The 12,182-nt window shown below is 39.4% G+C and overlaps 1 protein-coding gene across 3 annotated transcripts in view; it reads left to right on the top strand.

The window, feature by feature from the left end:
* The window catches only part of rbfox1 (RNA binding fox-1 homolog 1), a 101,713-nt gene extending 91,689 nt beyond the window's left edge, over window positions 1-10,024 (top strand). For 2 of the 3 annotated variants that reach the window (XM_042393919.1, XM_042393917.1), the window contains exon 12: window positions 7,038-10,024. In XM_042393919.1, coding sequence (XP_042249853.1) covers window positions 7,038-7,088 — 51 coding nt within the window. In that variant the 3' untranslated portion in view covers window positions 7,089-10,024. The remainder of the gene's footprint in view (window positions 1-7,037) is intronic. The other variant, XM_042393920.1, reaches the window with a different exon arrangement.
* The last annotated feature ends 2,158 nt before the right edge of the window (window positions 10,025-12,182 follow it).

Here is a 12,182-nt window from a genome sequence, read left to right as displayed (position 1 = left end):
ACATAGCAATGGCCCTGGCAGCCCATACTCTCAAAGCAGAGACACAGGGGCACACCCTACTCTAAGTCTACAAAGCACATGTAGACCGGATGAGCAAACTCTCATGAACCCTTTAGTATCCTTGAAGGAGTAAAGAGCTGGTCCACTGGTCCATGACTAGAATGGAATCCACATAGCTTCTTCCCTGAAACAATAGGTTAGAGTCTCCTTTACAGCACTCTGGCACGGGCTAGGATACCACACTACCCAGCCAAGGAGGCTGGGTAGTGTGATATCCCGATAATTGGAGCACACCCTTGGAGCACACTGCAATACTCTTCACTGAGCTTTCTGAGTTTCTAAAAAGAAAAACCCATTGGTCTGTGCCCAGTTTGCTCATTTTGTTAATTCATCTATTAGCATTGGGATATGATTGCATTTTATGGAATTTGAATACAGTATATCATATAATTGGCTTATCAAATCTGAATCTTCTCAACCGCATTACTGAATCTAATTAGTTTTAAAGAGAGAACTTAAACAAAAAGATCTGTAGTCACTGCATGGAAGTGCAGCCTAATCGATATTTACAACTTGTAGTTACATCCTAAAATTTAGGTGAGCAGCATGAGACATGATATATGACAAATCTAAACTTAAGGAACATGTTAACCAAGCAGCAATGACTGAGTGCTGCATCCAAAACTAAGATGTACCTTTTTACCACCTTCATCTCCTGCAGATCCTAAAAATGGGATTTGGTTCATAGATGTCACCACTCCAGATTCTCTCAAAAATCCATCAGCTATCCCAGTCTTCCACTTGAGGTCACCAAGGTGTGACACTGCCTAGTGCAGCTTTTAAATTAGGGGTGGTGCTGAATCCAAATACGTTATTTGGCAAAGCACAAATAGTGTTTTTTTTTTATGAGCATTTATTTCATACAAATATTTTTAAAATTATTTGTTTTTGGGAAGAAAAAAAAACATGTCAAATACCAGCATGCAGATTGGTTGCCTCACTGTCTTTCCTCTTCTCTGATGTTACATCTCTCAGCAGGTGTCAACTAGGGGAGTTATATCCACCTGCTACATGATGCACATTTACTAATTTGGACATCACTCTCGGAGTTGGGGGTGTTCGCCAGACATAAAGCTGAGCTACTGACACATGCAAAGTGCTCCCAAGGACTCTCCATAATCTGTTAGTCCCCTTCTCCTTTCCACAGTTAGGTTGCAAAAAGTAGGCAATAAATCAAAAGTGCAAAGCAATAATCACCTTTGAAGTTTCCCCCTACATGTTACACAGTGTGCTGTCTCTGTGTTGTGGGTGTATAAAAAGGTAGAGGTCTGTCTGCAATGAGGCGATGAGGAAAGTTTTAGCTCAGTGGTCAGCACAGTCATCTATGATCTGGGAGACTCCAGTTCGAGACCCAGTGTGGGGACCTCCTTCACAAAGTAGTTTATTCATGAACACTTATTGTAACACATTAATTTTCTAAAATGAAAAGCATTATAAAAGTAATAAAAACAAAAACAGGATTTTTAAACCTCTTTCCACTTTTATTCAAATACAAATACAAATACAAATAATTTTGCTGCCTCAACAAATATAGATACAAATACAAATACTGGGCTCTCTGCACCTGCCTAGTGGGGACCTCCTTCGTAAGATAGTTTATTCAAAAGCACTTATTTTAACACTTTAATATTCTAAAATTAAAAGTGTAATGAATACAAAAACATGATTTTTATGCCTATTTCCACTTTTATTTAAATACAAATACAAATAATTGTTCAAGGAGACTAGGGAAGTATTTTATTTGCTCTTTGCTAGTAATGTGGGTTTGAGATGCACTGCATTATCACATTTTTTGTTAATGTGGACCTAAGATACTTTGCATGTTTACGCCTTTGTGCTTATGCTGTCAAATGTTCCCCTGACTCCCAATAAGGCTGGTTTAAGAGACCAGATCTTTATTTGTATTTACACACAAAAGTAAGATAGGAGATTCTATAATATGGGCTTAAAGTAAAAACCACATCACTTCAAGCTTTTTGACCAATTAGCATGACAATTAGCATGACATTGGCATCTACTCATCACTAAAGGATACGTTCAGATCCTTTCAAGTCTGTCTTAATGTAAAAGATGTACATCTTTCAATGTACATCTCATATGTACATTGAAAGAGTGTCGCTGTAATCATTCCTCCATACTAGCTATGAAGTAATCCCTTCCCTGGTGCTACTCCACTGTAATAGATTTATTTATGTACATATTTATTGGGACCATGTACAGTGTTAAACATAAATGTTACCATTTGAAGTACTGTACCAGAGTTAGTTTATAGCTAATTTTAATCTGCAGTCCCTTAGGCAGGTCACAATTAAAACATATAACAGTGTGAGACAACACACAGTCCTCATTTTGGATTTGGCAAAACAGATACAACAACAGATCTTATTTCTTTAAAGAAGAGTTAGTCCACTGTCAAAAACAGCAGAAGCAATACATACAAATATAATTAAAATGAATGTTGGATTAGACTTTCTTTTGGCAGATTAAGATTATGAGAACGTTGATTTGGATCAGAAACAGAACAATGTGATCAAGACATATCTATTTTTGACTGAGGTCTTTGACTTACCAAAAAGGAATGACATATTGGGCTTCTGGGCCTGTCTCTGGGGTGACCCGTTTTTTAATCCATCCATTAGTGTTGGAGTTCCATAGCATCTCATGGAATCTGAATTCAGTATTGCATCTAAGTCAATTTAGCTCAACATTTTCAAGTACAAAGTAAGAAGAAACAGTTTTGAGTGGCAGCGTAACTCATATTCACAACATTTGGTTATAACCACAAAAGGTAGTGAGCAGCATAAGTTATGAAATTTATTTCACACATTGTAAAAACAGGTGTAGCCCACTAACTGCACTTACTTTTCACAAGCTACTTGCTCCAAGCTAGCTCCCCAAACCTGACTTTGATGTGACACAATCAACTAGATCATTTCTGTATAGAAGAGTCACCACTTCCTTGGTCTTGTTGAACAAACTAAAACACAACAAACGTGTGCTGGTTGAGTAATGTAACCCAGTGGTGTTTCTTTTTCCTCACAAATGATCTTTACCTGAGTACAGACACTGGCTTACAGAGAGCATATTGACCAGAGAACAGACAAAAGTATAATTTTATCAACTGCAAACTGGATCCTAATATAAATAGAGCTGACTGTCAAAACCCAACCAAACCATCCATACCTAAGAATATCTGCTATGGCTCAGCAAGAAAACATTGTCCATGGAAACACAAAGAGAGGCAAAGTCACCCACTTGATTTGTCTAACTCACACTACTGGAGCTTCATATTAAGCTTTTAAAGAGGACTATGGATTTTATGCTCCATCTTTTACAGTTGAGAGACTTTAGGAAGCGATCACTTCACAGCCAGTATGGACAGGAGGAGTGATTACAGCAACCAATAAGTCTTTCAAAGTACCTAGGTTATGTGAGTATTGTATTAATACAGACAAAACAAAATCCAATCATACATTACATTTAAACATTTGTGCCAGCTATAATTAGTTTTGTCATTGTGTATTTCTTGAAAAATCTTTGAAAATGGTACTTTCATCATGTGCAGGACTATAGAATGCCAACTTAAACACCTTAAAAGATAGCTCAGTAAGTGTGACATCAATCAGCATTATAAATAAAGGAATTAGAAAAAAAAATATTTGGCTGCCATTTTGTCTTTGACATAGGTAAAGAAGATTAGAAAGGAAGTATCCATTGAATAGACCTACCCTAGAGTAATTTTATTTTGGAAATTAGTCTTTTAGGTCATACAGTGGAAACCAGTGCATTGCTACTCACACCCATAAATTAAATTTGACCAACTGCACTTCACAATCTCCACATACTCTTCCTTCATCTCCTCCATACTGCCCCCCTCCCCCACTCCAACCTCTTCAGTCACTGTGCATGAGCTTTTCTGCAGCGCTGACATCTCCTCACTTAAACTTAATTGAATTTGTCTGTGCTGCTAACGGCAGTCCAAATGCCACATTAATCCTGCCTGTAAAAGGTGATGAATGTCTTCATGCCTTGGCAGCCCAGTCCATGTTAGTTATTACATTTCTAATTTGGTGGATACCACCTCACCCCACACTCCCTGGTAATGAAATAATTAGTCATTTTGATAATTAAATCCCTTGTGGTGCTGCAGCCACAGGGAGGAGGCGAGGGCGGGAAGAAATGAGTAAGAGTGCTGGGCGGACTGGAGGGAAAGATTGTCGAAACACACTGATTAGTCGCAAACACCAACCTCCAAACTGAATCAAAATCAGGCTACTGTGTAATTAACAAATTGTATAATGCATGTTTGCCAACAATAGAAAAGTACTAGCATCAAATAGCATTCAAAGTCTTAGTTAAATATTAATACAATAAAACAATAGATAATGTTAAAAGTGCCACACTGCATTTTAAAAGTGCTTCATTCCTCCTGCCACCATATGCCACTGCAACAAACAAAAACTATGGTTAATAGTTATGATGACATTGACATACATATATGTATACAGTAGTGAAACAACCATCAGTCACCTCCTCTACATGGATGACATCAAGCTGTATGCCAGGAATGAGCGTGACAGTGACTCACTGATCCACCTCACCAGGATCTAGAGCAACGACATCGGAATGTCATTCAGACTAGATAAGTGTGGTCGGATGGTATTCAAGAGAGGGAAGATGATCAGAACCAAAAGGGTTGAACTACCAGAAGGCAGCATTGCAGATGTTCAGGACAGCTACAAATACCTTGGGATCCCGCAGGCAAATGGGAACCATGAGGGAGAGTAAGGCAGGTCCTGAAAAGTTGGCTGGATGGGAAGAACAAGATACCCCGCTGGTATAATAAGCTGGCCAAAGGAGGAGATAGAGGCCACTGATATCAAGACAAAGAAGCTCCTCACAATGCATGGAGGGTTTCATCCCAAGTCCAGCACCCTGAGACTGTACACTAAGCAGAACAAGGGAGGCCAAGGACTGGTGAGCGTCAGAGCCACTGTCCAGGACAAAACAGCCAAGATCCAGGAATACATCAGGAAGATGGCCCCCAAAGATGAACTGCTAAGTGAATACCTCAAGCAGCAGAAACCCGATGATGCAGAGGAGGAGAAGGAATCATCATGGAGGAACAACCCCCTACACGGCATGTACCACCGACAAGTAGAAGAAGTGGCTGATATCAAGAAATCCTACCAGTGGCTGGAAAAGGCTGGGCTGAAGGACAGCACAGAAGCACCAATCATGGCAGCACAAGAACAGGCACTTAGTACAAGATCAATAGAGGCAGGGATCTACCGCACCAGACAGGACCCCAGGTGCAGGCTATGCAAAGGTGCTCCTGAGACAGTTCAGCACATAATAGTAGGGTGTAAGATGCAGGCAGGAACAACGTACATGGAATGCCATAACCAAGTGGCTGGCATAGTGTACAGGAACATCTGCACTGAGTATGGGCTGGAAGTCCCAAGGTCAGAATGGAAGACACCTCCTAAGGTGGTTGAGAATGACCAAGCTAAGATCCTGTGGGCCTTCCAGATCCAGACTGACAAGCTGGTGATGGCTAACCAACCAGACAACATGTTGATCGACAAACAACAGTGGTGATAGATGTAGCAATCCCAAGCAATAGCAACATCAGGAAGAAGGAACACTAGAAGCATACCAAGGGCTGAAAGAGGAGCTAGAAAAGATGTGGAGAGTAAAGGCAAAAGTGGTGCCAGTGGTAATCAGAGTACTGGGGGCTGTAAGCCACAAACTGGGAGAGTGGTTCCAGCAGATTCCAGGTACAACATCTGAGGTCTCTGTCCAGAAGAGCGCAGCCCTAGGAACAGCTAAGATACTGCACAGAACCCTCAAACTCCCAGGCCTCTGGTAGAGGACCTGCACTTGAGGAAGACACACCACCACCCCCATGGGAGGGGGGTAAGAGAGGAAATTTTTTCAGTAAATCTACTTAGGCTAAACTACATTGGCTGTCACCACTGGCAGTTTCATCTGAATGTCATGTCCTGCCGACCTTCTTGCTTGTCTTGCTCTGCTAGTCTTTCAAATAACCACTAAATTAGCAGCAACCCAAAAACACCTTCTCAATAACTGCTGTTTCATGGAGTTGGGTCCAGAACACCAAGAAGTCTCAACAGTGTGTTCCAGAAGCACCCACCTCTTTACCTGCTGCAACACACTCTCCGTACCTGCAACCACACACTGCACCCTGAAGCAAGTCAACACTGTTCTGCATCAGTCCCTGAGATGCACACTACCTGTGCTAGGAAAAGCTACCAGAAAAGGCTTTTACAGAAGACAAGGGCATTTCCTAAATGTTCAAAAGGACTAAATGCTAAAATTCAACAAGTCCTTAAAATTAAATGATAAAATACATTGCTTGCCCATGCACTCCCGAACAACACATAAGCATTGATCTGACATCCCTATTGATGGGACATCAATTTTCTGTGCCCTCCAGAATAGAATAGCATAGAAAGCCTTTATTGTCATTGTATTGTAGATACATCAAAATTAGGAGAAAACCATTTCAAAGATAAGAAAGTTTGATAATCTGAGGACCCGTTGGGATATTTTTGTTAGGTTAAGGCACAAAAACCTAACTTGATTATGTTGAGGGAAAGATCCTGGTTTGGGTTAACCTCATTAAAGGTAGGGGACCTTTGTTTGCATGGTTACATGGACACAGTAATAAATTCTTGGTGGTCAGAGAACAATTATGGTCATGATTAAAATAAACTACAGAGGTCTTATCTACTTGAATGTAAACATATGTTTGTTTTGGGGCATTAGCTCAAACAACTTGCTGTCGTTTTCCTTGGGAGGTCAGTCTCCAAAATCTCCATCACCTCCAACCAGTGAAAGATTTTGTCAGTCCTGCTTCACATTCTGCTTAAAATCACCCATTGATTACATTTTTTGTTTCATCATTTACTCCACTTTTTCATGGTTGTATTGACTGGATTTCTTTCATATAGCTGTTGGCATGTACCCCTGGCATGAAGCGTCTCGCTGTGCTTGCTGCATGATGGTTGCTCCGGTCATGGGTCTTTTTCATCCCCCATGGGTTTGCACTGGAATAACGGTAATGTAATGTTGAAACTCTAGTTGTAGTTGGTGCTGGACTGAGGGGGCTAACAAGGATTTATGTGTGTTTGTGTGTCTGTGGGTGTGTGTGTGTGTCTGTGTACATTGGTGTTCCTATGAATATGTTGCAATCTCTCGTGGGTATATGCCTATGTGTGTGTTGTGGTGTTTGTCGGTGCATATATGTGTGTGTTTCAGAATGCGTTCACCCCGCTGACAGATGCCAAAACTCGGAGCCATGCTGATGATGTGGGGTTGGTGCTCTCCTCTCTCCAGGCTAGTATATACCGGGGAGGCTACAGCCGCTTCGCACCCTATTAGCAACACCTCCAACCTATACTCAACCTTCCAACAGGACAGAAAGAAAGTGCGTGTGAGTGTGAGTGTGTGAGTGAATGAGAATGACAAAGAGAGGAGAGGAACTAGCTATCATAGGAGAGACGTTACTGAGGCGTGGGTATTGCAATACATGCAGTTTGTGCATCATTTCAGCATCTCCTAAGAGAGAAGTACAAAAAAAAGGATCAAGAATAAAATGACAGCTGATATTTTTCATCTTATACCTCAGATATTTTGTGCTGTGTATTTTGATATTGTGGGTTTTTAATTTCTAAAGATTTAAACATAGATTATCAGCTGTAGAGGTTTTTCCATGGTACTAATAGAGAGCTGCTAGAGTTAGGACAATTAGGACACAAAGGAAATATTTATCAGATTCAAATTGTTAGGGCTTGTATAGAACTCCAACCCTGTAAGATAGGACATAGTCACATTTTGGGGTTTTTATGTTTTGTAAGAGTGTTGAAGTGACTATGCTAGTCAAGTGATGTTTTTCTTCTCTCAGATTCCTTTGGCACTTCCTCTGTCAGTTTAGCAATGATAGATTTTTTTTCTTGGTTTTGGTAGGATTAAAGAAGCCTTGGAAAACATGGAGATTTTAAAGGGCAGGGTGGGATGACTTAGAGAAGCTAAGTTAGAGCAGCCAGGATTGCCATTTTTTAAGTCAGTTATCTGGAGATCATGACTTTCTTATGTGGTTATTTTGAGAACAAACTGTTTACTTGTGACTACAACTTAACACAACATCTCAAGTTCTCAAAATCTGTTTTAGTTGTGCTCATTTTGCCAAACCAGTATTCTAAGATAACCATCCTGCTTTTTTTGGTACTCTGGTACTGATTTTTAAAACCACATTACATTCATCAAGTGGACACAAACACGACTTCAAATGAATGTTAATGTTGCTCTGTATCTGCTGAATGTGTAAATACACAACTGTTAGCTCACTTTTGTAACTTAAAATAAGGTGATGTCAGATTTCAGCTTGTTTTCCTGCCCCCAAGTGACAAACTAAGAAAAGAACTGCTTATTGCATTAGAACAATGTGAAAATACTCACTTGCAAGTAAAGGTTCCACATTCCAAATGTTACTGAAGCAAAAGTACAAGTAACAAAAGTAAATATACTCATTAAGCAGAATGTCTCCTGAGTGTCATATTATAAAATACTGGGATTAATATCACTGATGCATAAGTATTAATATGGAATTAATATTTCAGATGAATAAACATGTCAGCAACATTTTAATATGTAGCTCTTGGAGGTGGAGTTAATTTATACAGTGTTGGGTTGTTCAATCAACAACACTGCCTCATATGTTTTGTAAGTAAAATTTTAATATGCAAAGTAACTAGAGCTGTCACTGCAGCACTTGCATAAATGTATTTAGTTACTCTACACCACCACAGATTGCACTGTGTGCATTGTAAGGTTTTCTTGTTTCTCTAATGATGGCATCTGCGCTCGTTAGTCAGTCATTTTGGGCTAATTAAGTCATGATACCAAGATAATATGGGGACAGTAGCTGTAAGCAATCCCAGCTGCTCTCAGCTTCCATAGATATGCATAGGTGTGTAGTTTAGTTTAGTTTTAGGGAGAGAATGATGTGAGTCAGCACGTTATTCAGGCTGTAGATTTATTGACTAAATAATGTGGTTATATCTTACATCACTTCAAGCCAAAGGTTCGGATTGACATATCTGGTGTGTTTATGTGTATAGTCAAGATTGTAAAATAGATATGAACTATGAGATAGGGGAAAAAAGGATTGCCATGGCAACTAAACTGTTCAACCATTTAATTGCTTAGTCCACATGCAGAGATATGGAAAAGAATTAGGGCCATATGAAAAAATAATAATTCTGAGTAAAAGGCGGAATTCTGGAGAAAAAGGTCAGACTTTAATCACAGAAATCTGACTACAATTTAATGTTTTGTGGCACTAATTCTCTTCTGTTCTGAGTAGTGTTGGTCGTCCAGACATAGATGTTTTTTTATATAAACTTCCAATATATTCATTGGTATAATTGATGATTTTTATATTACAGGAGAGATTTAAAAAAATATATATAGCAGTGGCCAAAGCTACTATGTCTATTTTATCTTTTTGTTAATTTGGTTTTGCCTTTTTTTCTTTCATAATTAAAATTTAAGGGGGGTAAAGTATAATAATCCAACAATGTATTATATTTGAACTGTGCAGTGAAGATGTTCTCTTATATGAAATACACAATGGTATAATGTTTTAGATTTAGACACGTAGATCAGTTGTTAGGGCGAGCTATCTCATTTTCTATCAAATCATTCTGATTTTTATTAACTCTTTACAAATAATGTAATCACTATGTAGATACTCTCATTCACCTTTTTTTGTCAATTGTACCATTTTGCACATGCAACTTGTAATTTTCACATAAACCTGAGACATATCAGTGCTGTAGTTGTAATTTTTCTTCTAAACTTTTTTTTTATCAGTTCTGCAACTTCTGATTCTTTTTCTTTCCTCTCATGTCATTCTTAATGTGACATTCTTTTTGTTGTTTTCTAGAACTCAACCTTTACTCTTTGAAAACTAACTGTTTGAATATTACAATATTAAATAAATATGAGAAATAAAGGATTTGTGAACAGGCTAATGTATGATGTAAATAGAAGTTAATGGAATAAATCTGTAGTGTATTTGAAAAGCACTACATGGGCAACAGGAGCTCGGCTACGGCTGCATTGCAAGTCAGCCTACGGGCCGCTTCCTGTGCCACATTCTGTTTACAACTATTCCCAATTAGTGGTGTCGTTACATATCTCCCTTTTTGTATTTATAACAAATTAGATAGGAAAAACTCTCAGATGCATCACATTATTTAAAAAAAAGGCAGCAGTAAGAGCCTCTGGGCAGTTTGGCTCAGCTGGTTCAAACTTTCGTCTGTGTGCTGTGTGTGAAGACCATCGGTCAGACTGGCCGACTCTTAGTCTTCACTTTGCTGAATGTCTGACTCCGCAACTACTTTATACAAGCACTGCTTCCAGTAGGTGTTGTGGTTCAAAACAAGGCTTCCTACCCCATCATTGTATGTGCATGTACTATGGTTCTTCCACTTATCAATAACCATCAATAAAGTTTTGTTTTCTCAAGTTCTTCTTGTTTGTGTACTCTTTTAAAAGTTATTTTTAGGGTAAAGAAAGGTTAGCTAGCTAGCCCGGTAGCATTTTGTTTCTCTTGGTATTACCAGCTAACCTCAATACTGTATGTCCTGGACCTGTCCAATTTCTGGGGACCTCTAAGTAAGTCTGATTTGATCTGTGTGTTATTTTTGATTTTTTGTTTTGTCAGCAAGTTCCATGAAAAGACCAAAAAAAACAAGTCTTAGTGTTAGTCCGTCTCTCAATACTTTCTGACTTCCCTACCCTGTTTGTGACTCAGCTCCAAGTCTAATGATTCCTACCAAGTGGCAACTACCACGACTTGACGCTGAAGCCAATGTGGAAGTCCCTTATAGTGCAATACCACCGATGGCCACTAGATGCTGGCTCTAGCTGACTCACATTCAAAAAATGTCAACTTCTCTCTAGAAACACCAAGTCAGTCATTTTTGTTAACATGTCAACAAGAACAAATTCAGGCCCTCTAATAAGTATGTTGGTGGTCATTTTTGAAATTGTTGCTCTATTAACAAGATTTGAAGACTTACAGTAGCTTTGATGTCTGCCATGTGGGCGTTGATTGACAGCTGTGATTGATAGTTGGCTCACCTGCTGCTCTCCTGGCTCTGGGACTCACACTGAGTTGCACTATAGTCGCAGTATTTCATTAAGTTTAGTGTTACTTGATCATGATACCTGTCCTGCTAGCATCATTTAAAGTAGCATCAGTTAAAGTAGCTATCATTAGCCCAAGTAAGCTTGTGTTGGCTTCAGTCCGAACTAGCGGGGCGTGTTTCCAGAGCGTGAAAGGCAATACCCCACACTATTTGAAAGGTCCTGACTCCAAACAGAAAAGATGGAGCCAAGCATCCATAACTGCAGCTCTTGGCTTCAAACCGGCTCCAATGCAAACTCGTGGGTGATGTCACACTGTCATAGCCTGCTTCATCCATCTTTAAATACAGGCTATGGTTCCTACTGAACCAATTTTTATTTAAAGCTGCAAGCAGCAATGAATGGGCCTTTGCACCTCATGCATTGAAGACAGTGTGGGACCGTTGGGCCCCTGGCACTTTCATGCTCAGGCCCTAATAATAACAATAATAATAATAATAATAATAATAATAATAATAATAATAATAATAATAATCTTTACAAAAACAATAGGTTCCTTGCACTTTCAGTGCCGGGGACCGTTCGTGCTCGGGCCCCAATAATAATATTTACTTTAATTACAAGAGGGCCTTCGCACCATGCAGTACTTGGGCCCTAATAATTCCCTCAGTTACGAGAGGGCCTTCGCACCATGCAGTGCTCAGGCCACACTTTCAGTGCCAGAGCCAGTTGGGCCCCTGGCACTTTCGTGCTCGGGCCCTAAAAATAACTAAAATATATGGTTTAGTTTTTCTTTAAAAAGGTTCAGTAATTTCCTAAAGCAACAGGTCACTGTAGTTTTAAGCATACATTACTCAAACAGGAGAAAATAGTGCATTTGTAGGGGTGGATGAATTCACATTTGGTGTTGTTTAGTGAGTATTTCCGACAGTAGGTGAGTC

This window comes from Thunnus maccoyii, chromosome 18, assembly GCF_910596095.1.
Source record: "Thunnus maccoyii chromosome 18, fThuMac1.1, whole genome shotgun sequence".
In the NCBI taxonomy this organism is placed as follows: Eukaryota; Metazoa; Chordata; class Actinopteri; order Scombriformes; family Scombridae; genus Thunnus; species Thunnus maccoyii.
This window is presented reverse-complemented; position numbering and strand designations above follow the sequence as displayed.